This window comes from Centroberyx affinis, unplaced genomic scaffold (assembly GCF_046629955.1).
Source record: "Centroberyx affinis isolate AG114_WGS23_722 - 3 ecotype Tasmania unplaced genomic scaffold, CSIRO-AGI_Caff_v1 ptg000873l_1, whole genome shotgun sequence".
Taxonomy (NCBI): Eukaryota; Metazoa; Chordata; class Actinopteri; order Beryciformes; family Berycidae; genus Centroberyx; species Centroberyx affinis.
Window position 1 is genome coordinate 1 of NW_027279465.1, and position 26993 is coordinate 26993.

Below are 26993 nucleotides of genomic sequence, written 5' to 3' on the forward strand. Positions count from 1 at the left end.
TTGACTTTCAAGCATCACTATAACATTCCTATAATATTTCTAAAGGATGCGATAAATCGGTGTAGTTTTAATGTGATAGTTTTATAGAATCCTTTTAGAAATTATTATAGGATTACTGTAGCAGGTTTTCATTGTGATGAATGGAGGAGTCCCCTTTAATTGAGGCACTGGAGACGTCATGCGCTGCTGCCCAGCTGCGTCAAAACACCCAGATTTAGCCAGAATTAATACCGGATGTTGTCAAAATAAAAGCATGGAATTTGTCAATTGAAAGAAAAAAATATGTACAGAACTAGGCTACAAAACACATATCGAAATAGTTGGTGGAATTATTAGATTGAATATTGAGTGAAACCCCAGCTGTAAAGTAGATACTAAAATGATTAGAATGTAATGTGAAACCACTGGAACAACTATACAGCTGGGTTAAAAATAACTTTTTTAAGTTCGTTGACAGCTTCCACATTGTCTGGTATAAGTTTGGTATTTTAGTATTTGTTAATGTATTTTGGTAATTAGAAGGCATTTTAATAATGGCTTATTTTGACTAATTTGACAGCAGATGATCTGAGCTCCTATTCAGTAGCCTTGTAGTAAAACTTTTATATGGGTTAAAGTAGTAGACATGCTTCCAATTTGTCTGGTATATATTTTGTGATTGAGTCTTTCTTTGTGTATTTTTGGCAGCCCTATATATATCTTTCATACACCTACCATGTACTATGACCAAAATATAAATATAATATATAAATACTAAAAACATAATATCGTTTTAAGGTGCATATTGGTATTTCCTGATCACAGAGTGGTGTGGATGGTTGGAATAATTTAAGGCTAGAATTTTTGTTTTATTTCATGGCTTAAACACACAATTAAACAAATTAATCCTCACACATATTCTTTATTTTCACTTTGGTGTTTGGTATCACAACAAAACAAAAACAGTTGCAGCGAATGTTGGTCATAAGGCCTTTATTTTGAAAGCTGTACCCGGAAATAAAGCCGTATATTCTGGCTAACTTGACGTTGGTGTTTTACGCACAGGTGGGAGCTCCGGTTTGACGGGATTGAGCTGCTGTTGTTCCTAATAAAGCACGGGACGAGCCGGAGAGCGACTTTATGTCGCATTTAAATTTAACATGAACAGATAAAGGTGGATTTTAACAATATTTGGGAAATAAAAGCAATATTTATCGGGTTTTGTTTTGGGGTTTTTTACAAGAAATGCCTCACCGGAGAGAGATAAATAATCGAGAAATTGCGTAGTCATAGTTTAATGGGAGCGGTGACTTGAGCAGGTAAGAAAATGAATGTTATTTTGTCTTCAACATACGGTAGTCGAGCCTTTTCTTTATGTGGTTCATGTCCTGCAGAAAGCACCTGCTTATTTGTCGCTTCTAAATCAGCAACATCGTCTCCAGTCGCTTCTGTTCATTTTCTCCCTCTAAATCCATTCAGTTTGGTGTTTTTCTCTTTAAAACAGACTGAAGTAATGTTCGGCATGTCACATACTTCCGCATAGGACAGTCAGTGACGGACAGATGTCGTCAAAAGCAGCCGAACCCAGTGGTTCCCAAACTGTGATCCGGGGACCTCCGGGGGTCGCTTGAAGGCTCTCCAGGAGGTCCATAGTACAATTTCACTGTTGTGTCATTCATTAGAAATTATCACAATGAGAGAATGTGGAAAATGACTGTTTTGACCATAGAGTAGAGGAGTAGAATAGTGGTTCCAAAACTGGGGTCTGGGGAACTTTAGGAGTCCATGAAGGGGTTCCAGGGGGTCCCCAGTAAAATTAGAAGAAGTTGAATTTGTAAATGATTTTATTTGACCTCCACCTGTTATCTCTAAAAATAAGTTTATGATTCTAGACTAGACTACAGCAATGATCCCATCACCCAGATTGCGATTGATAGAGATTTCTCGTTTAACTGTCAACTTTCCACAAACGGATCAACTGGTTAATTAATGTTGCGGTTCAATAAGATGCCAAAATGTTTAAATATCCTGTTTTATGCGTGTCTGTTTTTTTAATGTATAGGACAGTAAGCATCTCTGTAACATCCCATAATCCTGCTTCTAATAAGTATTACATATGTGAATGATAAATTAGACTTGTGCATCTACATTTGACGCTCACCAAATTTCCCTCTACAGAGAGATAAATCAATATTAGTACTGACCGTTGGATCAATACCAGACTAAAGAGGGTACTCTTATTGAAATTTCCACAATAATGAAGCCGGACACAACAAGCCACATGTAACGAGAGGAAAAAACACCTCATGATTCATGTTAATGAGGAGAGAATCAGCTGTTTTTCAAATATGGACTGGAGAATTTCAGGCATTAACATTTTGTGGAAGGGAAAATCCTTTTCTCCATGCAGGCAAAATGTCAACTTAGAGCTGAACAATTAATCAGGGAAAAAAAAATCAACTGCAATTTCCAAATCTCAAAGTCTGGTGGAGCTGAACTCTGAATCTTACATCATCTGTTTGCTGTTCCTCCCTGCTGTAACCGCCCAGCTGCTCTGTGACTCGACTCGTTTCCTTATCTTCCAGATATGGCAGCTGACGACAAAGTTGCCATCCTGACAGACGACGAGGAGGAGCAGAAGAGGAAGTACGTCCTGTCCGAACCGTTCAACACGCTGTCGCCGGACGGCTCGACGCCGGACAGCTCCGCCTCGGCCACGCCCCCCGCGGCGCCCGGCCCGCCGCCCGACTCCATCGACTGCTGCGAGCGGATGTGCCTCCGCGTCAACAGCCAGCTCCTCATCTCCAAGATCTTCTACTTCTTCTTCTACGCCGCCTACGGCTCGCTGCACCCTCTGCTGGCGGTGTACTACAAGCAGCTGGGCATGTCGGCCAGCCGCAGCGGGCTGCTGGTCGGCATCCGCTACTTCATCGAGTTCTGCAGCGCGCCGTTCTGGGGCGTCGTGGCCGACCGCTTCAAGAAGGGGAAGGCGGTCCTGCTGTTCTCGGTGCTGTGCTGGCTGGTGTTCAACAGCGGCATCGGTTTCGTCAAACCGGCCGAGATGAGCTGCAAGGAAAAGGGAGCCGCCGCCACGACGACCGTGGGGCCCGCGGTAACGACTCTTCCCCACAGCAACGCCACGCAACCGAGCAACTCCACCAACCACACCAGAAAGCACCGCAGCCTGGACGACTTCCTCCAGCTCCATGTGCTTCTCAGCGCCTTTGGCTCCTCCCACAGCGGGCGCCGCAGGTACGAGCGAAGCGCCGACACCAACGCGACATCGGCTCCCTTTAAGCTGCTCAACACCACCCAGCTAACGCCAAACACAACCACGACCACCACCACCACCACCACCACCACCCCCGCTCCCACCAAAGCCAAAGAGTACCAGATCATCTACAACAAGGACCAGGTGGAGACCATCTTCCTGCTGATCCTGCTTGTCATCATCGTGGGCGAGTTCTTCAGCGCGCCGGCCGTCACCATCGTGGACACGGTGACGCTGCAGTACCTGGGAAAGGCGCGGGACCGCTACGGCCTGCAGCGCATGTGGGGCTCGCTGGGCTGGGGCCTGGCCATGCTTCTGGTGGGCATCTGGATCGACCACACCCACGTCACCGTGGTGATCGACGGCGTGGGCTGCATCCTGCCCGACTACCGGCTGCACAACTACCAGATCGCCTTCATCGCCTTCGGCGTGCTGATGGGCGTGGCGTTCGTCGTGGCCACTCAGTTCTACTTCGAGAAAGGCGGCAACTACCGGCAGGAGCTGGCGGAGGCGGCGGCAGAGGAGGCGTCGCCCGAGTCGGGCCCGTCGGACCGGACGCCCGGCAGCTCCGACGCTTCCGAAGGCGCTCAGGAGTTCCACTACAGCGACCTGCTGCGGCTGCTGTGCAGCGTGCGCTACAGCTCCGTCCTGTTCGTCGCCTGGTTCATGGGCTTCGGCTACGGCTTCGTGTTCACCTTCCTGTACTGGCACTTGGAGGACCTGAAGGGGACCACCACGCTGTTCGGGGTCTGCTCTATCCTCAGCCACGTGTCGGAGCTCGCCGCCTACTTCACCAGCCACAAGTTCATCGAGCTGGTCGGACACATCAGGTGAGACAGGAAGTTCCGTTATTCTACCTAAAGTTCATGATCATAACATTTTACAAATAGCACATTTTCATGTCCTATTTTCCCATTAGGCTGTGATCACATCGGACGCTTTTTTTTAACACATCTGTGCCTTTTTTTCATTTATTTTGAATGGTTTGTTTGCGGCATTTTGGACATGGTGATTTTTGTGTCTTTGCCCTGGACTCCAAGTTGAGCATGGTGCAGCTTTAGCCATGCAGCGCTTTACGTCAGTGTCAGACAGAGAAAAGATTGCAGCTCCTGAAGGGAAGTAAGCAGATTTTACACGTCAACGTCAACTTTAGCTAGTACAGCATAAAATGGCGATTATGGAATTGTAAGTGTCAGTTGCCATGGTGACAACACAAGTCTGGACATTAAGGCCGCAGCCACACTGATCCGTTGTGTCTTTCCGTCTCCGTTCATTTCAATTCATTTTCAATGAGAGCTGTCTGTTGTCCGGGCAGCGCTGATGACGCATCCGTCTCTGTCACATTTCCGTCCGTTTTGACGGAAGCTAATGTTAGCGATGAGGCTATCGTAGCTTCATCACAGACTGGACTTCTCTCTCTAGCTCTTCTAGTCAACATTAGCATGTTAGCAATCCATGGCAGCAAGGAGACAGAGAAGCTGCTTTGGTTCTTGCTGTCAAACCTCTCAGCTCAGTGACTTGCTGCGAGTCGCTTTATACAGAAGCTAGTCCAACGGGTCACAGCAAGATGGCCACGGCTCCGACCGTCTAGGAACGTTGATTTGAATGGGAATGACCACTCTATCCATTCAGGTTCTGTGGTCACTGCACATGGCTCTGCATAGATTTATTTTTTTTATGTCAAAAAATCTTTTAAAGCAGCATTTCAGCAGTCCATGCTGCCTTGGTTTAAAATATTTTTTGATGTCCAAAATTAATAGATGCATCGATGCATCGAGTGAAAAACGTTAGCATTAGCATGAGAGAGACAGAGAGAGAGAAAAGCGTCTGATCTGCCTCCATTAGAGTTGCACAATTAATTTTTAAAAAAATGAAATCGCAATATCAACTTCTGCAATTTCCAAATCGCAAAGGCTGCAATAAATTTCAAATCTGCACACTCACATCTATTTATTTTAACAAAATCACTTTAAACAATTTTAAAGTTCTACAAAATGTATGACAAGAAAAACTGATGATATGAATCGCAGTTTAAATATGTCAAATCAAGTCATCTTTCAGCCCTAGCCTCCATAATTCATCACTGAGTTGCTCTTCCTCTGCAGCTGTGTCACTTCCTCCAATAAGGCCTGATAACAAACTACCGTATGTAGCTGTGTGTGTGAAATGAGCCGAGCTTCAGGTTGAGCCTCTTAATCCTCCCACTCTGCAGCAGAGGGAGGGTTTGTATACAGTTAGCCGGGCGGCGAAGAGTGAGTTTCCCTCTCTGGAACAAAGATGTCATTGATGCGAGGCTTCCTGTGTGAGGCGGCGAGCGAGAGAGCGAGAGAGCGAGAGAGCGAGAGAGCGAGAGAGCGAGAGAGCGGCGGGCCGGACCTCGCACTCAGCGGGGACATTTGAGAGCGAGGTGTTAGGTTTCAGCTGGGAGGCAAACTGAACACTAAACACTCAACAGCTCCTGCGTTTTGGAGAGGCAGACCCTGAAAATAAGGCTAAAGGGACGGTTCAGGCTGTTCAGAAGCCTGTTTAGTTCATAAATGACCAAACCTGGTGTGTGAAACCTTTCTGCTCATCACAAACCCTGCTGTGTTTGAAAGGGAAGGTTGATGATGAGCAGAAGCTTCATATTGATCACTCACCATGGTCCTTACTGGAATATTTAAACATTTGCCTCGGCAGTAGCTCTTGAGGATCACTATGAAACCAAACCCCTTAATTTTCCCCTTAATAAAACATTTCTCATCATCATCATCATCATCACTTATGTAGCACTTTTTTTTTGAATAATTTAAATGCTTTTCAGATGAAACAGAAAATCAGTAAAAACGGCAGAGAAAAGGAGAAGAGTTCAGTTACAGAAGTAAGAATCATAATGGTAATAAAACTGAAGAGAAGGCAATATAATGATACATAAGTAGGAAGAATAAAATAATATATAATAATAAAAAATCAAGTAAAGGCAAGTTTTACAGATTTGAACCCGTAACCTTCTGGTCACAAGCCTTCTCTGCTGCCTCCATTGGTTTAATAACAAGTCCAATAAGTATATTAGTTGTCAGTTATTTGATTATTATTAGTTATTTGTTATTATGATCTGTGACCAGGTTTTTACCTGGGGAAACTCCTAATCTACACACATAACATACTGTGTGTTTCAAAAGTACGTACACCTGTATTCAAACTAATAATAAAAAACAAACTGGATAATGTGTAATTTTTTACTTATTTGTAGCCTCACAAGTCGATTTTTAACAAAGTAATTCAACATTCAATTGATACATGACCCTGGAAACAGGAAAAATGTTAAATAACGCAGAGTATTAATGATGTAAATAAAAATATATACCTACACCACCAATCCACGAAAAATGTGGTGTGTCCAAACTTTTGACGGGCAGTATGTTTGAAACAGGCGGTACAATATATTGTGTGAGCTGGCCTGGTGTCGTTACAGCAGATAGTCCTATCAGGAGCTGACTGCACATTGTGGCTTCTCCCTCCACACAATACTCATTACCATTATCTCCTATATTTACATTAGAAATGACATTTACCTATCTTAAAGCGTACACTATAGCCTCCTGTCCATGTCATAAGGAATAATGTGATGTTGGGTGAATACACGCCTCCTCACTTTACTGTACGCACAGTAGATGTCTGTTTTTGTTTAAAGCTTCATTAAGAAGACCGTATATGCATATTTACAGCCTAGCAGCTCCACTACAGCGGCTGGGGGTTCGGTGCCTTGCTCATCAGCACCTTGACAGTTGTCTAGTCCTTAAGAGAGGAAGTAGGGTTAATAATTCACCTCCCCAGCCCAGATTTTCCCCTCCAGTCGGCTGTTTGTGTCCTGGTTTGACCTGGTTTTTGTGTGAAATCACCTGTTAACAGTAAAAAGGCCAGCTGCTGCTGCTGCTGTTTTGGATGTTGGAATTTAAATGTCTCTGTTTTTAAAATGACAAATCAGTGTTGTTGGAAAGAGCGGGAAAAAAGTTATAATTTTATTTACCTTCTTCAGTTAACTTGGCTTGTTTTCTTTAAAAACCCTGAAAATCCACTGGTCTTACTCTAGTGTTAAAGGTCGTTGTTTTATGGCCCAGTGTTCTCATTTTAAATGTTTTTATGAATTGTTTTTATGAAAGGAACACAGAGAGAGTTTGAGTAGTTTTATTTTTCTGCGTGTTCATTACAAGTGGGGGTGGGGGGGCTTTTTTTTGTATTTGCATGTTAGTTAACCACCAAAAGTTGTGTTAGCATTGTTAGCATTCCTCGTTCAAGCTACTGGCACTGCTAGCCACCAGCTAGCAGCTTTATCTAGCAGTTAGCAGCTCTTATCGTTATCAATGGGAAATGCTAACGCCACTAACATGCTGCTTTTGTTTTTGTTTGTTTTTTGGAGTTAGCTAAATTGTCACAGCAGCTGATAAATGTTGACTTTGTGTTGTTTGACCCTGTGATCGGAAGATTGCTAGTTTGAATCCTTGGATCATCTGGGAAAATCTATCTGGACAAAGTGAAATGTGAATAAGTGGCTTTTCCCTGGATAAAAGACCAAAGAGATCCCATTACTGAATCGGGTGTCATGTACTTCAAAGTCGTCATATTTTCAGTGATGTTTTCTTAACTGGTATGAACACCACAGAAGAAGAGACAGACAAGTCCATCATGCTAGATAAAGTTACAGGAAGTCTAGGTTCAAACTCTGTCCAATAAACGATCTGGTTGTGAGTCATATGACCTTTGTTTGTTTGTGTTTGTTTGTTTGAACCTAAACAAACCAAATACAAAACTACAACAAAGTCAACTTTTCCTCTCTGGTTCAGACCAAAGCAAACAAACTGTAGATGTGATCTCTCTTTCTAAAGTGCTGAGTGTGATGTTTTATCTCCCTCTCCCTGCAGAGTGCTGTACATCGGCCTGGCCTGCAACACGGCTCGCTACCTGTACATCTCCTACCTGCAGAACGCCTGGATCGTCCTGCCCATGGAAGTCCTGCAAGGTAACGTGGGGGGAGCTAGGACCCTGAGCGGCCCGGCGGAGCAGAGCGGACAGGAACCGGCTGTTTGTCTAGCAGCTCGCTTATCGAAACGCCCTTCCCCTCCGCCGGCCCGCCGCAGCACAGCAGGATGTTCAGAGCCTCTCTGACGTTCAGCTGCAGGACAAGCTACCAGAAACAATAGTTTGACTTGTTTGTACAGGATGTTTGTTAAAGTCACATAGTGCTGCAAAATAACACACTCACAACTTATAAAAAATAGAAAATATAGTAGACAAAACTGAACACGGGTTCAAGAATTAAAAACTGAATGCAAGATAAAACAATAGAAATGAAAGTGGCAGTTATAAAAGGAGTGGATAGTAAAATATAGTCAAAGGTCAAAGAGGAAATAAATAAGAGCCAGGGAGGAAGATAGAGACAAGGTAGAAAAGTTTTTTTCCTCCTATACAGAGTTTAAGTTACTGTAATGACTTGATATTTACTCAAATATATTTACACAACATATTGGACTCCCATCAATCAAATTAACAATATTACTATCTTGCAGTAGAGCAGTATGCACTTTATTTATTTAGCTGATTCTCTTATCCAGACTTACAATGAGAATAAGCTTCAGTTTCTAGATCACCAATATTACAAGCAACAACAATAATAATAATGATAATAATAATGAAAAAGTTATATTTGTGTTGTGAACGTATTACCAAACAATCAGCTGTAATGAAAGACTTACACTGAGTCTTATGCTGAGTTCATAAACGCCCATAGCTTGTGAACATCTAGTAATAAAACTAAACTTTATTTATATAGCTCTTATCTAAAAACAGAGTTGTGTTTTTTACGTGAAAACAGAAGGAACAAAACAAAAGCAATAAGAACAAGACAAGGGGCCAAAAGAATGAAGAAGTTAAAGAATAATTTCTCTTGACTCTCTTATCCAGAGAGACTCCAGTCAGATCAGATGTGCAGAAACGGGACACAGCAGGCTCTTGAAACTCTTCCTCTTCAGACCGGATGCTTTGTGACAGATGTAGACGGCTCACGAGAAAAAAGAAAAACCGGTTTTGTTGGAGCAGAGCAGCTCGGTCGTTTAGATAGTGAGCTGTCTGTGTTGCTGCGGTTGTGGCAGACGGTTGCAGGTTTTGTGGTTTTGTCAAACACAGCAGCCGTCCCTGAAGGAGACACACCTGTGTTTCATAGTAACATGTGAAACACCAGTGCTGCTTTAATGTTGCTGGAAACAGATCAGCCAACATCAACTTTCACTGCAGGTTTGACTGATTGAGCGAGTGAAAAAAATTGTTTATTTCATTTAGAAATGATCAACGCATAAATCTTGTAGAATAAATCCAACACATTCAACAACTGCAACAAATGCAGGAATAACCGATAATTCAACTGATAAAACTCTAATTTGAAATTAATTAACTTTCATTGGAGAGCTAACATTCGCAGTTTCAGTTTCAATAAGCTTCAATCGCCCAGATCACCAACATTACAAGCATATAATAATAATATAAACATTATTTGTATAACACTTTTTAAAACATTTGTTCCAAAGTGCTTCGCAGCGTGAAAAAGGCAAAATGTCATAAAAAAAATCAAGGTAGACACAGATTTAAAACAGGAAAATATAGTAGACAAAACTGAACACGGGTTCAAGAATTAAAAGCACAATACAGAAAACAATAGAAATGAAAGTGGCAGTTATAAAAGGAGTGGATTGTAAAATATAGTAAGGAGGTCAAAGGTCAAAGAGGAAATAAATAAGAGCCAGGGAGGAAGAGACAAGGTAGAAAAGTGTTTTCCCCTATGTTGAGTTTGAGTTACCGTAATGACACTAATATACTGAGTTTCAGTTACCGTAATGACACTAATATATGACCACCATGCACTTTTAAGTTTATTTAATTGGTTTTGAAAAGGTTTCATCAGCCAAATCGCTGTAGAATTTTCTCAACCCATCGAGGAGCATGTGTTCCTTAATATATGAAAATCAAAATTGTTTTTCACCCAACAACGACGAAATGTAAAGGTCCTCACTGGACTGAAATTAGTTTTGACTGATTACATTTCACTTTGCATGTACATGTGAAAACACTGTAACTCACATTTTTGTGGTTTTCCTGTTTTCACTTCAACTGAAAGATTCCCTGATCCTCTGTGGGTTGAAAAAAATCTCACAAACTGTAACTCAAAAATGCATGAATACAAGACTTCTTTTTTTACTTACTAAAAGTTGACATTATTGGGAGCTGCAAGGTTTTACTCAACAGCGATGATACAGTATATACATCCATACATTCATTTTATAGCTGTGTGTCTAAGCAGTGTGGCTGCAGCTTCATAGTAAAGTGTAGAGTACTGTGCTTTTCTTTGTGTTATATTGCAGTGAGCGGTGTTTTGCCATCGCAGATCTCAGGAACACAGAGGTGTGATCTCAGTTCCACTAACCCCGACAAAGGAAGTGTGATTTGCACCGCTGAAATTTCAGCCAAAAGACTCGAGAAAACCAACGTGGAGACCGACACTCCGCTTCTCTTTCACAGGAGCAGAGATGCAAAATATCACTTTGTGGCATTTGTTGCGCCAAAGCCTGACTAGAGCGCCAAATGTGGCAAAAAATAAATAAAAATAGTGCTCAGTACAGAGAATAGACAAACGTTGGAATATTACATCTTTGTCAGTGTCTGGATGGTTGATCGTCTCTTCCTGCTTTTTTGTTTTTTTATTTTTTGGCTTATTTCACATTTCCAGCCATGCAAACCAGATGTAGGAATAATAAACATTTGTATGGTTAGTTTATCTGTCCTTTGTACAATGGCGGAGACTAAAGAGGCGCCCAGACAGATTTTGTGTCAAAATACGTTGACGGATGATGGAGAAAACGAAGGACTGTCCGTCTTATTTACGCAGCGCTGTCTGTATTTTTTCGTACGTCAAAAGTTGAAACCAGCTGAACTTTTTTCTGATGGCAGTATACATAAATATCTGTCAACAGAGGTGGAGCTCGTCTTCTCTCTTTCATGGCGTGGTGTAGTGTTAGTGCAGCGACTGGTCCTTCGGGTTGTATGCAAAAATGACACTAGCACAAAAAAATCATTTAAGTTTTATTTATTTATTGCCCAATATCTCAAAGCCGCCAAGAGCTTCACAAAATATAAACAATGGTCATGTAGAGCGGTACAAGCAAATACAATAAAATGCAAAATCAATTAAATAAGAAATTGAAACACAGTAAAATGCATATACAGCCAAATAATTCAAATTGTGAATCCTGATATTAATATTTTTAGTAGCTTTACGAAAACGGCAATTGCAAGGATTTTGCGCTTCTTGATACCCATGTTTCTTTATTTACAGATTATGCAGCCGCCATTTTTCAAAAAGTGACAGATCCGTACATGAATGTCACATTTCATCTGTTTCTGTCTGGTCAGTCAGTTTTGTAGCGTCCCCCTTCTGTGGTAATTCAAAGAAGAAACAGCCTTATTTATCATTTCATAGTTAAAGGAAATGGATTCAGACTGTAAGGAGAGACGAGGAGGCAGATTTCACAAAATGAATGTGTGTGAGCAACGCACTTCAAGGAGAGGAGAGAAACTTTCATTTCTGAACAGAAACTGAACAGCTGGCAGCATCAAGTTTCTTTTATCACCACACGGCTGGGCTGGTGGTGCTTCCTGTCAAACCGCTGTCTGCTTCCTGCTGCTGCTGCTCTACTGGAACCGAAAGCAAACGAACGTTCTTGTGTTGAAAGACGACAACAACTTGACTCTGAATGATTTGTCAGCAAAAGTAAGGTTGAATTAGTGTAATGGGAATCGATTTTTTCTTTTCAGCGTTGAAGTGGAATACCGCAGAATTATACGCTTTTTTTGCTGCATTTTTAAACAAATCAATCTGTATTGGTGAACGCAGCCTTCTTTTCCCCTTGAGCCAGAAACAAGATCAGACCCTGTCCCATCCATTAATCTGTAATGGGACACCAGGCCAGTTCCATTGAGAATCAGACAGAAAGGACCGAAAGGATTGAATTGTTTTTTTCCTGTAAGGGAGACCATTGGAACAGTGAATGTAAATAAATCCTCATATAAATGCTGTCAGACTGTATCTGCCTGCAGGTAAAGTTCTCTTCACCGCCGTCCTCCTCGCCGCTGCTCTTTTCATTTTGTCACCGCGTTCAGCCAAAGATGCGTCATATAAAACGAGGCAATGACTGGACACGGAAATTCACAGGCGAAGTGACGCTCCTCGTTCTTTTTAGCGAGAACACATCATCATCCGTGTCCGTCCTCGCGTTCCAGGCGTGACTCGTGTTCGTCTTTACAGCCACGAGACAAACGCAAATCACTTGAGCCACTTGAGTGAAAATCCTTTCCCACGATTTAACAACAATTATGAGCTTGGATCTCTCTTATACAGTTGCACCACATTTTGGAACAATATTCCCTTATATATTACAAACAGTGCATCTCTTTTCATCTTTAAACAATCTCATCAAAACGTCCCAGGTAACATGTGGGATCGCGTCCGAACCAGGAGCCAGAATAATTTAAATTCTTCCTTAGTTACTTGATATAGACCTAATAATCTTGTTTCTTATGTATTTTCCCACCTATTTCTTCTCTTTTGATTTCTCTCGTCTCTCGTTTTTACAGGATAAGTTCGGTGACTTTGACTCTACAGTAGAGCCAATATTGTCCGTGGGTCCATGTACTCCAGGGATCTAATTATAGGTCCAAAATTGGCGAACTTATCCTTTAAATACTTGATTGTTTTCTTATCCACTGCAGCAGGAGAGGAAGCCTCCGCATCAGTCTTGCTGTCGGGCCCAAAGTGTTTTAAAACCTTGAATGGTGTTTTAACCTTTTTTTCATGTATGTATGAATGAATGAATGTCTGTCCTGTAGGAGTGACCCATGTCTGTCCCCGTGTGTCCCGTAGGTGTGACCCACGCCTCGGTTTGGGCAGCCTGTATCTCGTACCTGAGCGCGGCGGTGCCCCCGGCCCTGCGGACCTCGGCGCAGGGCATCCTGCAGGGCCTGCACCTCGGCTTGGGCCGCGGCTGTGGAGCCATGGTGGGAGGCGTGTTCGTCAACTACTTCGGTACGACGGGTCGCATCATCGTCACACTTCTGTCAGGGCCTGGGGCCGAATTGTGAACCAACTCATCACTTCCAACTCAACTGAGGAACTGGAGTTTAAAAAAACCTACAGGAATTGGAATTGAATTAGAATTTCAAGTTGAATTCAATGAAATTCTGTGAAATTCCATGTTATTTTAGTTTTTTCTCACCACATATCTGAGATTACACATAGTGCTCTATATTTTCAATACAGAATTTCAGAAAATTAACCTTTTGTTGGGTGGTATTTGATGCAGAACATGTAATAGTAACACATACATTATGATTGAATGTATTTGATTTGTTGAACTGTCTTTTATTTGTGCATTTTTTTGCATTTTAAAGCTGCCTATCCTGCCTGTTTTCAGATATTGAATGTTGTAGAAAACTCCAGAAACAAGTGAAGCTGCATTTGAAACCAGTGGAATAATCTCTCTCCCATTTGTAGGAGATTTCACTTGTTTTAAGAAAAATAAGATTTGAACGCTGAATATGAGACTAAAATAAGATGCACAGCGTTCAGACAGTAAATGCAAGAAATATTCCTGTGTTCCTGGACAAATTCAAATATCTAAATGTATTTAGTTGTCCAGCAAATGACAATATTCTTCCACTGGATCTTGGTTTTTAGTCTCATCTCTTGTATGAATCAGCTGATGAGTGTTTTGGTTGTTTTCCCTCCCAGGCGCTGCAGAAACCTTCAGAGGGATCGGCATGGCTTCCCTCATCATCCTCCTCATCTTCTCCTTCATCCAGTGTCTGGCCGGAGAGAACGAGGAGAAAGGTGAGAAAAACAAACCTCCTGCATCCAAACACACGGCCTCCCTCCTGCTCATTCAGCTGCTGCAGAGCTGATAAGATAAGGAGGAAGACTGTATTGATCCCCGAGGGGAAACTGGGTCAGTGCAGCAGCGGAGAACACAAGTGTGCTGAAGGATATCAAGTGCAAAGTCAAATCAAGGTTTATTTATGTCACACATTTCATTCAACAGTGCAACACAAAGAGATTTATGAGCCTAATTACAACCAGTTCAGGGTCATGACAATTACAATTACAATTACAATTTCACATTTGGCAGACGCTTTTATCCAAAGCGACTTACACATGAGATTTGCATACAACGGTGCTACGAGGGAGTGCTACAAGGTAGTGCTATGAGGTAATGCATAGAGTGCATCAAATTTTTTTTTTTTTTTTTTTTTTTATAAAAGGAGGAATTCGCTAAAGAGCTGGGTCTTTAGCCTTTTCTTAAGGATAGAGAGGGATTCTGCGGATCGAATGGAGTTTGGCAACTCGTTCCACCACCGGGGAACCACAGAAGAAGAGTCTGGCTAGAGACTTAGGGCCTTGCTGAGGTGGCAGCACCAGGCGCCGCTCCATGGCAGAGCGTAGTGAGCGGGAGGGAGCGTAGACCTGAATGAGGGAGTTCAGGTAGGTCGGAGCCGTTTTGGTTATTGTTTTGTAGGCGAGCATCAAGGACTTGAACTTGATGCGGGCAGCAACTGGGAGCCAGTGGAGGGAGATGAACAGCGGAGTGACATGTGCTCTTTTGGGCTGGTTGAAGACCAGACGCGCCGCCGCATTCTGGATCATCTGCAGAGGTTTGAAAGTACAGGCCGGGAGCCCTGCCAGTAAGGAGTTGCAGTAGTCAAGGCGTGATATTACAAGAGCCTGTACCAGGAGTTGTGCTGCATGCTCAGACAGGTAGGGTCTGATCTTCCTGATATTGTATAGAGCAAATCGGCATGACCGAGCAACAGAAGTCACATGCTCCTTGAAGGTTAGCTGGTCATCAATCATGACACCCAAGTTTCTGGCAGACTTTGTGGGTATGAGCTCAGTTGATTCGAGCTGGATACTGATCTGTTGTTGTACAGAGGGACTGGCTGGGATGACAAGGAGCTCAGTCTTTGACAAGTTAAGCTGAAGGTGGCGTTCCTTCATCCAAGCCGAGATGTCGGCGAGGCATGCCGATGTCCGCGCCGAGACTGTGGGGTCGTCTGGCGGGAACGACAGGAGGAGCTGGGTATCGTCAGCATATGAATGGTATGAGAAGCCATGTGAGCGGATCACTGCACCCAATGAGGTGGTGTATAATGAAAAGAGAAGGGGTCCAAGCACTGACCCTTGAGGTACCCCTGTGGACAAAGAAAGAAACCAACATCATGACACACAATTGCTGAAGTCACACTAAAAAGTATAAAAAGTCTAAATATATCTAAAGTGTGGTAAAGAAAACAAAGAGTTAAATGGATACAACAAATTATGAAGGATATACAAATATATATTACAAGAATGCAAATTCATGAAAGTCTTGCGGAAATTACAATATAGTTACAATTTAGTCCATTTACTAACCCTTTTACTTTATTTTTAGGTAGTCCCGTTAAGATTAACAATCTCTTTCTACAGAAAGAAAGATATGAAAACAGCATCTTGTAATGTAATATAATATGAAAGGTACAGACAAACAACATGCATTAAGGTGCATGAGCAAAAATGGGAAGGAAGTCACATTGTAGTGCTGTATGTCCAAAAGCTCAGAGTTTAGGTGAATTACGGTCTGCAGGGGAAATCCAGCGTGCGCTCGTAGTCCAGGCAGTACGGTAGAAAACTAACACGCTCCAACCAACACCCACAGACCAGGAAGTAGAAACACACTGAGCTGCAGCACTTTGTAGTGAGTGAAACCTCCACCTGTCAACACAGCCAGGCTGCTTTTGATGAGAAATGTGTTTGAGTCCATAAAGCACTGTACGAATAAAATATAGTAGTAGCAGTAGTAGTAGTAGTATACTTATACTATCAGCATCTATAGTTAATATATTTCATGAGGTGTTTAGTATTTTAGAAGCTTTCTACACTTTGTGTACATATGTATTCCTCCTTCTGTAGACCTGCTAATGTGAATATGATGCACATTTGCACATGATGAATATTGCTGTAAATTCACATTTCTGCTTTTTAATATATATTGATATTTTTGTTTGATTGCACATACTTATGAAATATGTGCTAAATACATACATATATTTGGTATTCCATACTTAAGTATGGAAGTAGCAATTGAGAATATATATACATATATATATACAATACTCCTGTCAGTGCCCCTGACCAAGGCACTGGCAAAAGAACTGGAGTTGGTCCCCGGGCGCTGAACTGCGGCTGCCCACTGCTCCTAGTGTGTGTATAGGATGGGTCAAATGCAGAGGACAAATTTCCCCACGGGGATAATAAAGTATACAAAATACAAATACGTACATACATACACATACACACACACACACACACACACACACACACACACACACACACACACACACACACACACACATATATAGATAGATAGATAGATAGATAGATAGATAGATAGATAGATAGATAGATAGATACTGTATATATCTCCATATTTTTGTTGTTTGTGATTCTACTCTTTCCCCATACTTCCACCCATATGGCAGGACATATTCACAGGCATCACAAAGAAATAGATTTGACTGGGAAAAAAACATTGGCACAGGCAACTCTTCCATCCTCATGTAGAGTCAAACTTCCACAAAGTGAGTTGGCTGATTCTGGTCTGGCATCGTGACATGAGACAGCGGTTTCTCGGTTGAAAAACGATCGGTCAATGAGCGCCGGGGGGGGACTAACGATTAGCCAATCAGAGCCACGGGCGTGACTAACACCGTCGTCAAGCTGTTGTCAAGCTGTGCGCCGGAACCAAGGAGGAGTAATAACAACAATGGAGACGCTATAGACAAGACAGACGCTGCCATCCAGGCTGTTCTGAATCCATTAAAAGTACCAATTACTTTGAAATCCGAAATACTTTGTTTTTACTCCGTGTCGTCAAAGATGCTCTATACTTTCTGAACCGTCTCTGGTGTTGTCATGGCTACGCATCAGTGTCGACTTAAAATGACGTTAGATTCAGGCGGATACGTCGGTCTCTAGTGATCGGTTAGGGAAAATCGAATCCCCCTCCCCCACGGAAATCGGTTAGAGTGGAGGCAGTGTCAGACTGAAGATGGAAGTGGAGTGGAACGAGTTGACAGTTCTGTCTGATATCAGGCAACCTATGACATGCTGCTATTTATTCTTCGCTCACAGAAAAAAACATAATGAGGTCCTTCCCCTCAAACACATGGTCCTGACATCTATGAGTCACAGTGACACAGACCCCCCCCCCCCCCACCAGAGAAAACAGCGCTCAGCGAACTGTTTGGCGATTTCTTCAGCACAACCCACACCGCTAACCTGACGCACCAGATGGTTTGTTACACAGAACCATCTGGGAAGTCGTCCTTGGAAACTGTTTGGAAAAGGGCAGGCACTTTCAAAAAATACTTGGCAGGTGATTGGATGAACCATCTGTCTATCTTCAACCAATCAGATCAACGAACCATATAAACAAACTCTTGCCGAAGCCGGTCGGGAGAAGAGCGAAAACATCTTTTCCATCCAGAAAAGCCTTCAGTGCCGTTCTTTGCTCTTCTTTCAATGAAGAAATACTCTCCAGTTCAGAAATAACTGATGTAGCTGCATCTAGGCTAGCCTCTTTAGGAGCCGCCATTGTTGTGAAGGAACAGTCGCTTCTCACCGTCAACACACCTAAGCCACGCCCCCAGCTGCCCTCACAGGACGCTGATTGGTCCGCACCGCTGTGGTTCGGCCACAAACGCATAACCTGAAGCCTGGCAAGATGGATTCTCGCGTGATCGTGATCTCCCTATCCAGCTGCCTCGCATGGTAACCACACCGCACCGTCAACACCCAAACCTTGGCTTGATGTTGTGGAAGAGGAGATGCAGCTCTACAAGATGGCAAAAGTCATCCCTCTGGATTAAAATCCACTGAAATGGTGGCAAGAAAATGAGCATCTGTACCCACGTTTGTCCAAGCTCTCCAAACGTTCTCTTGCTGTAGAAGCAACGAGTGTCAAAAGGGTCTGGCTGCAGGCCTCCGCTGTCAGGCCAAAGAGTCAGGCCAGCTCCACGCTCAGGTCTCTTCTTCTCTCATTCTAATGACGCAGCCCAATCGTCAGTGCCCTGGCAGGATGGTGCCGGGACAACAGCCTCTCCCTCAATGTCAGCAAAACGCAGCCCGTCGTTGGTTTTCTTTAATCGCTCTTTACCTCCGCTGTCAGGACAGTGCCACTACTATATTTTTCTGTCAGCTAATTTTAATGACTCAACCAACATTGTTGTAGGTCGGTTAATCAATGTTTTTGTTTGAAATTATGTGTCTAATGCATTTTTTTGTACGTGTTAATAATTAAGCATACTATGCATGAATGAATGAAAACAAGCAGTAAACAAAATTAATGAAAACACTAGCTAGAAACGGAGGGGAAGGATGAGATATCTCCTGCAACTTCTGTTGTTCTGATATTTCATCTCTCCCGGTTAGCACTATCCCCAAATCATAAGATAGTCATGAAACAGCCTACGTCGTCCCCTTAAACATTTTGCTAAATCATTAATCAGGGAGATTTCACCGCTCACAGCCGTGTTTTTTGTGGCAGCCTTGCGGGGCTTTTATTTTGAAAAGAAAATGCGCTTCGACGACAAGACTGGAAATGTGGCGAGTTTCACTGAACTTCAGCTTGAGAGGGAACTGGGAGTTCAAAATAACTGACGAAGAAGAAGAGACCTGAGCGTGGAGCGGGCCTGACAGCGGAGCTCTGCAGCTGGACCCTCCTCACAAGTGTGGCAAGTGAGAGAGTGTTCTCAACAGCAGGGGACACTGTGACGGCCCTCTCTCCAACATACTCATCTTACAAGAATTTGAAAATGTAAATGTCAATGACAGTTGTCAGGGCATAAATAGTACTTGTACAAACATGTTCAACTGTTTATTACTCAGATAATAGTTTGTTAAAGCTCTTAACTGATCAAAGAATGTGAAAAATATGGCGGTTCTTAAGTCACATCATTCTATCAAAGTCCATTTGGATATTACAATCAGGCTGTTTGATCATTATGCTTTTGTTAAGTATGCCAGTATCCTCTACATAATTTTTTGCTGTCAAGAGCTTGAATGGCACCTGCTGCTGTTTGATGTGAAGAGTGCACACTGCAGTTAAAAGATGAGCCACTAGGTGGCAGAAGGGAACTTTACAACAGCTTGAGTTTCCTCACCTGCAAAAAGCCACCAGGATTAGAATTGTCTTCTTTTTTTTTGGCAGTGTGAGTTATTGTTATACTGCATAAGTTATTGTTATTACATTTTAAATAAATTATTTTAATTTGACCATATGGCCTTAGTGTGGCACATTTCCAAAAAAAAAAAATATGGCAGTTATATCACACTTGATCCCATCTTTTTAAAGAAGAATTTGAAAATGTAAATGACAGTTGTCAGGGCATAAAACCAATGATCTGTTGATCTTTACAAATCGAGACTCGATAGTCTAACAATGGCATAGCCGTCAGACCTGAAAAAAAAATGTTTAAATCGAAAATCGAATCGTGACCTTAAAATCGAAAGTCACAACGAATCGTGGATTTGGAGAATCGTGACACCCCTACTGCATATGTTTATATATTGATATAACCCCACAGCTTTTGTTTTTATTGCTTGTTTTCACTTGTGTTATATGTACTTCTTGTTTTCCCTGCTGTATCGTATTACTATTTTGCTGTTGTAACTGCTGTTGTGGTTTTCTTGTTTCAAGTGAAGGATTACAAGGTTCCTCTATGAACTGACAAAATACCAAGACACTTGGGATTTATGAACTTGGGTGTATTTTTGGATAAACCCAACAATACACAAGAAGCCTGTGGTTTAGTTCATGTAAAGTCGACATTTTGGAGATACGAGGTTTTCACCCGACAGCGGCAGTTTGCGGCTGCAGTGACCCAGTTTCCCCTCCGGTGTTCAGTCTTAAAAAGCCTGTTTCAGTTCAGAAAGAGTTTGAAGATGTGAGGTTTTCACCCGACAGCGACCCGGTTTCCCCAGTGCGATCCGTAAAGTTTTGTCTCATCTGGTCTTTACCTCAGAGGACAGAATGCTGGCGGAGAACATCCCGGTGGCGTCCAGCCCGGTTCCCATCGCCACCATCGACCTGGTGCAGAGCCAGAGCGCGGCGGGCCCCGCCGCCGGCCACCAGGCCGCCCCGCTGCCCATCAAGAAGACCAAGCACCAGGAGGAGCAGGAGGACGTGACCCGGCCGGCTTGGGTGCTGTCCGGCGCCCCCTGGGTCACCATCGCCTTCGCCCTGGTCCAGATCCGGGAGATGATGAGCGAGGCGAAGAGCGGCGGCCCGCCTCCGGAGACACAACCGCTGCAGGTCAGTGAACTGCAGAGTGATGAACAGAGAAGACAAGCTGTCCGGTGATTTGATCTTCTCTCCAGATCTATCAATGTTATTTTTAGTCAAATTATCTCACTGCACTGGCAGATTTCACTTGATCAACATTATTTTGGTGATTTCAACATTACGTCTTTCAAGAAATCATCACAAAACAATGACTAATATCATGAAACATGAAACTTGTTCTGAGACAGTTTCACTTTCACAAGTACATAAGTTACGTTGTCCTGGAAAAAGGCAAATTTATTGAAACTTACTGAAACTCTGCCAATACAGTGAGATAATTTGGCTAAAAATATCCTGAATAATTTGGATAATACTAGATACAAGATTAAATCTTTTTGCAGTATACTATACATGGATTAAACCTAAATCTAGACTAGAAAAGACAGTGTTTTGAGTTTATTTTCCAAAATAAGGTGTCCACTGTTTGAAAATAGTGGCAAATACTGCTATAATTTGATTTTCAAACAAATTACAGTACTATTTAAAGCCTAATGGGTAAATTTAGTTATTGGTTGAACACAGGAGACACTTTTCCAGACTGGATCCTACAGATTTTAGAGATACTGAATTCAGGTAATGATTTTTCTGAAATGGAAATAGAATGTTATTTGGAAAATAACTTATCATTTCCATTTTTATTTGCAATATAATAATTGAATTATCTAGGTACAGTTTTTTTTTTTGGTTGAACCATATCCATGTACACAGAGAAATAGACCCATAACGGTAAAAATGCAGTGAAAATGGATGTGTGTGTATATAATATAACTCAATACGCTTTCCAAATGCAGTGTTTATTTAAAATGCCTGTCTGTGTTCTTAATAACTGTGTAGGAAAAAAAAGTTCTTCTTTGGCTTGACTTTAACTAACTTGCACTTTCTAACACTTCCTCCTGTAATCCGCTGCCTCCACACACACTGAAGAAAGGTGAGACGTTTTCAGACGTGTGAAGGTCAATGGAAAAGTACCGGGGCCGGCCGAGGGTTTTCTCTTTGTGTCGTGGTGCATGGGGTGATGAAGTGACTCATCTATACGCGTGTGTGTGGTATGTGGGCGTGTACGTGCATGCATACGTCTGTGTGTGTGTGTGTGTGTGTGTGTGTGTGTGAACTTCCCACGCCCGTGTCATGACGTCATGTGAAGTGCATGCCTACTCAAAGTGTGTCAGGATCTTTTGTTATGATGATCTATAGAGGGATTCAGGTGATGTAACCTCCAGTCTGACGGAGGTCAGGGTGTTTCTGTCCGTCTCAACAGAACTGAACAGATGCTTCATTTCTGATCATTTATCTGATTGATTTAGTGTTTAGATAATGTCAGCTTGTTAGCTAGCTATCTGGTCAGCTAACCATCACTGTCTTATTGTTAAAACATCTGATTAGCACACTAGCTAACGTAGCTAGTAGCAGCTAGCGTAGCATGTTCACATTAACATCAGTGTGTTTCCTGGCTAGTTAGCTAGCTAACAGTTTGTTCAGGTTAACTGAGCTGACTCTTCTCAAGCTCCAACTCTTCATGTTTTGGAGTAGAGACTAGGGCTAAAGACAAGACAGTTTACTGTGTCACAGTAACCTACATTTGGAAACAAATCCACCTTATCACACTATTCACTTTTACTGAGAACGTTACTGAATGGATCTACAGCCACACCACAACAAGCTGACTCAGCTGCTCTCTGCTTCTAGCTGCTTGCTACAGATCTACACTTTATTAACTAACACACAGTTCTACAATGTTCCTCCATGATGGAGCCAGATGTGGTTGCTAGGAGATTTGTGATGCAGCTGCCTCTACTGGCCACCTGTCAACCAATAGGATTGTTGATTCTCCTTGCTAGGTGCCTAATGAGCAGCCGTCGGCGGAGTACCGAGCGGTGGCGACGTCGCACGGAAACCCCGATGATTCCTGCACAGAGCCACCAGGGTCCACCGCCCCGGAATCTCCTGCAGAACCTAACACCACCCACTCAGCACCCACAGACTCACATGAGGGTAGAAACCAAACGCCTCCATCCGTAGACCAAGGAGCACCTACAGAAAATCCAGCCTTCGTACCGGAAAACACAGATTGACGATCCATTTAGAAACTATTTAATTTAGTAGCGCTGTTTGGAGTTTACGCACATTGAGCTGCGCCGTTCAGTGGATTCAACCTCTGTACATTTTATTACTGCAAAAACTATCCATTGTAACAAGTCATTTAGTCTCCATCCAGTCTTAAAATCTTAGAAATCAAGGGAAAAATTTTGCCTTTGGGGTGAGATAATCCGCCTGCTTTCCACTGCAGTTTCACTAGTGTCAGGATTGTTCTAGAAACAAGCGTTAATATCTTCAAACAAGGCAGAAAAAGGCAAATCACTCCATTAATATCAAGAAAATGTCTCTTAATTCAAGAAAATTGTGGAAACAAGTTCATCTGTATTGGATACAAGTGAAATTATCTTAAACCAATGGCAGATATTTTCAGTTGATGTAAGAAAAATACAATTTTAAGACTCGTTGAGATGGATATTTTTTGCAGTGTTTTTATGGGAACTGGTTTTGAATGTTTGGAAGAAACGTGAGGTCGAATCAAACGCACCCCCACGGAGCGCTGTGCACTACATGACTGCCCTTTACCGAGTATGAAGGAAAATCCTGCAGATGCAAAAAAAAAAAGAAACGTGCATCTTAACAAGTCATTTAATCCTCTGTCTTAAAATCTTCATTTTCTTAAGCGATGAAATCTGCGAAGACGTCAATCTAGTTGAAGAGTTTGGTTCCAAAATGAGATTTGTTACGAAATGGTCGATTGCACAGAATTAAAACAACTTATAATACTTTTTATATCTTAGTAGGCAACTTAAGTTTTATGTTGACAAAATGACAGTTTTCCAGATTAGATTCTCTATATTTTAGGGATTTTTAAAAGATGAATTTAAGAAATTGATTTTTTTGTCATGTAGCGTTAACGATTTCGATGAATTTCGTAAACTCTTGAATTTGATTTGTTTCCAAAGCAGTTTCTTTAAATAAGACACATCACTCCACTAGAGTCAAGATATCGTCACTTGATGCAGGATTTGTGAAACCAGTCGAGCTGCATTGGAAACAAGTGAAATGATGTCAAGCTGCTGTCAGATTTCTTCACTTCCTTTCAAGAAAAATACGATTTTAAGACTCGCACAGGACGAACCAGCTTGTTGAGATGGACGTTTATCTGTTGTGTGTCTGTAAGATTTACCGAAGGACACAGGGAACATGAAGCGGTGTTAAAGAAGTGCCTCTTTTAAACATGCCTCTTATTATTGTTATTATTATTATTAAGATGTCAGCCTGTTCTACAGGCAACACAAGCTCTATGCTGACATTCCCCCGGTGTTTGATCCCTTTACTACACTCCTGCATTAGGATTTGTCATTTTCAACGCATCATGTGTAACGTTTGACTGTTTATATATTTTGAAGGCCGATTCCAGTGTTTTTGAAGCTGCCAATATTTAATATATTTAATATCTCGACGTTTTTCCATTTTCATGCCAAAAAATTCCAAGTATTCAGTGTTTCCCCCCCCCCCCCGAGACTTTTCTTCGTGTCAGGATGGAAAAGCCTCTGAAACATTTAGAGCATCATGGGACACTAAAACTCTCCATTGAAACCAGACTGATGAAGCTCATGTAGGGTTAGCGTAATTTGAAGAATAAAATTAAAAACTAAAGTCACAGCAGGTGACTTCCAGCCTGTGTTTCTGTATCTGTGGTCAGGAGGAGCCTCCATCATATCAGAGGTGATGATATCTGATATTTAATAAAAGACAAATATCGGCCTCATATATCGGTCTAACCCTAACTTTATATTAAGTTGAAAATGACACTTTCTTTTTGAGTGTAGATTGAGCTTTACGTGCGTGTGTGTGTGTGTGTGTGTGTACTTGTTTCACTCTCCTTGTGAGAACCAGTGTGAGGACATTTTGTCTGGTTAGTTTAGTAGCATTAACGTCACAATGAAACGCCATTTTGAAAGCATCTCGGTCCGTAATTTGACATATTTCCTGTTGAAACAGGAAGTTGGGACGGGACATAAAGTGTTGATAATCAGTTGAAGAGAGAAGGGCAGTTTTATCTGATCAGAGGGACAGGACTGTTAAAGAAATCTGTTTTATTGGTTGGAATTTTTATGTTGCCTACTGGTACACCAATGTGGTTTTGATCTAAAATTTTCATAATTTTTTTAGCATAAATTTGTTGATAAATAGGTGTATATTATGACATGGAAACGAGGTAAAAAAAAAAAAGTAATTTTGTTTAATTGTGACTTTAAGACTTGGGATTGAGGGTTAATATTAGAATTCGGATTACTTTTAGGTTGAGAATGTCATCAGTGAAGCTCCTCACAAGTATAGTAATACAAGTGTGTGTGTGTGTGTTCTGGCTGATAGTTGTTCTGTAATGTTAACGTGTACTTAGAAAATCTGACTGTTTTAACGAACCTCATTACCCCTCGTTTGACTGACAGCTGTAAACGTCCAATAGCACTTCAGTGTAGAAAAGGGGGTGGGACCAGCTTCTAGAAGAGTCTGTATTTATTGTGCCTCTTTTATCCAAACGTCAACAATTACAGCGGCTTTTAACCTGTTGATTAATGCTCTGGATTAAATCACTTTTTTGTACAAAATCAACTGAGTTTGTCTCTGCAGTTCTGTGGAGCAAGGCACCAACACTGCCAGGGTTAGGGGTTCAATTCCCTAGAGCAAGGCACCAACACTGCCAGGGTTAGGGGTTCAATTCCCTAGAGCAAGGCACCAACACTGCCAGGGTTAGGGGTTCAATTCCCTAGAGCAAGGCACCTACACTGCCAGGGTTAGGGGTTCAAGTCCCTAGAGCAAGGCACCAACACTGCCAGGGTTAGGGGTTCAATTCCCTAGAGCAAGGCACCAACACTGCCAGGGTTAGGGGTTCAAGTCCCTAGAGCAAGGCACCAACACTGCCAGGGTTAGGGGTTCAAGTCCCTAGAGCAAGGCACCAACACTGCCAGAGTTAGGGGTTCAACTCCCTAGAGCAAGGCAACAACACTCCCAGGGTTAGGGGTTCAAGTCCCTAGAGCAAGGCACCAACACTGCCAGGGTTAGGGGTTCAAGTCCCTAGAGCAAGGCAACAACACTGCCAGGGTTAGGGGTTCAAGTCCCTAGAGCAAGGCATTAATGTTGCCAGGGTTGAGGGTTCAATTCCCTTTGTAGCTCAAAGGTTAGAGCAAGTCACTAACACTGCCAGGGTTGAAGGTTCAGTTCCCCTAGAGCAAGGCACTAGCACTGCCAGAGTTGGGGGTTCAAGTCCCTAGAGCAGGGCCCTAACTGCCAGGGTTACATGTGTTCAGTTTCCTAGAGCAAGGCACCAACACTGTCAGGGTTACAGGTTCAATTCCCTCTGTAGCTCAATGGGTAGAGCAAGGCACTACCATGGCAAGGGTTGGGGGTTCAAATCCCACGACAGTCTTGCTGGCAGTGAAGGTTCTTTGTATCAAGCCATCGACCAAATTGCAGATGTTTTGTGTGAAATCGGCCACTTGATGGCAGTAGCGTATTGAGAACATTGACATGGTGGATTCATGGAGTCTTTAATGGACTAAACTAGTACTCTGTGTCTGTGTGTGTGTGTGTGTGTGTGTGTGGAGGGTTATTGAGGTCGTGGTGTGCCTGCTACTGATGGGTGTGTGTGGGAGGACAGTAATAGGCTTCCTCAAAAACTAGACTATGTGCCGTCGTAAAAAATAAATAAATAAATAAAAAAAATAAAAAGGCAACATCTTGGCACACTCAGCCTGTCTGATATCCGTGGAGAAATTTCATCAGCCCCTATGTTGTTTTATTTGTCTTGCGTGGAGCTAAATAATTAACAGTGTAATAGTGTTGTTTTCTTCGAGGCGTCATGACCGCGAGTGTCGAGCAATAATACAGATTTCAATTTAAACGACACGGAGGGCAAGGCCGAGTCGCCGCTCAGCAAGACGGGGCTTTTATTCTTTTACACGTCTCTGGAAATTGCAGATTCGATTTCTGCAACGCTGACCTGCAATCACTTTCAATTAGGGGGAATCTGAGCAGCACGGTTTTATATTTTACATGTTAATAATCATTTAGCTGAAGGGCTTCGGCGTCTTGCTCAAGGACACGTGGTCGGGATCGAACCTGTGATCTTTCACTTGCGGGACGGTCTCTCTAACCGCTGCGTCCCGCAAAAAAAAAACCATGGAGTCAGTTGTACCGACGCTTTCTCCATGTGCCTTTCTTGGTTATAAATAACAATATTTGGA

The 26993-nt window shown here is 42.4% G+C and overlaps 1 protein-coding gene across 2 annotated transcripts; it reads left to right on the top strand.

Annotated features, from left to right (window-relative positions):
• Nucleotides 1-1092: 1092 nt before the first annotated feature.
• Nucleotides 1093-26476, top strand: LOC139645487 (major facilitator superfamily domain-containing protein 6-A-like). Of its 2 annotated transcripts, none has more exons than XM_071521206.1 (7): nt 1093-1298; nt 2565-4080; nt 8152-8249; nt 13197-13358; nt 14064-14162; nt 20387-20676; nt 22545-26476. In XM_071521206.1, exons 2-7 carry the CDS (start codon nt 2567-2569, stop codon nt 22776-22778), a joined length of 2397 nt encoding a protein of 798 aa, XP_071377307.1. In that variant the 5' UTR covers nt 1093-1298; nt 2565-2566; the 3' UTR covers nt 22779-26476. The 2 variants fall into 2 exon arrangements, with proteins under 2 accessions (XP_071377307.1, XP_071377308.1); XM_071521207.1 differs by having other exon boundaries at nt 1101-1153.
• Nucleotides 26477-26993: the final 517 nt, after the last annotated feature.

Coding starts and splice junctions, on each gene's coding strand:
- LOC139645487 (XM_071521206.1), top strand. CDS start 2,567: ATGGCAGCTGACGACAAAGTTGCCATCCTGACAGACGACGAGGAGGAG. Junction 4,081..8,151: donor GAGCTGGTCGGACACATCAG/GTGAGACAGGAA, acceptor CTCTCCCTGCAG/AGTGCTGTACATCGGCCTGG. Junction 14,163..20,386: donor CGGAGAGAACGAGGAGAAAG/GTGAGAAAAACA, acceptor TCTTTACCTCAG/AGGACAGAATGCTGGCGGAG.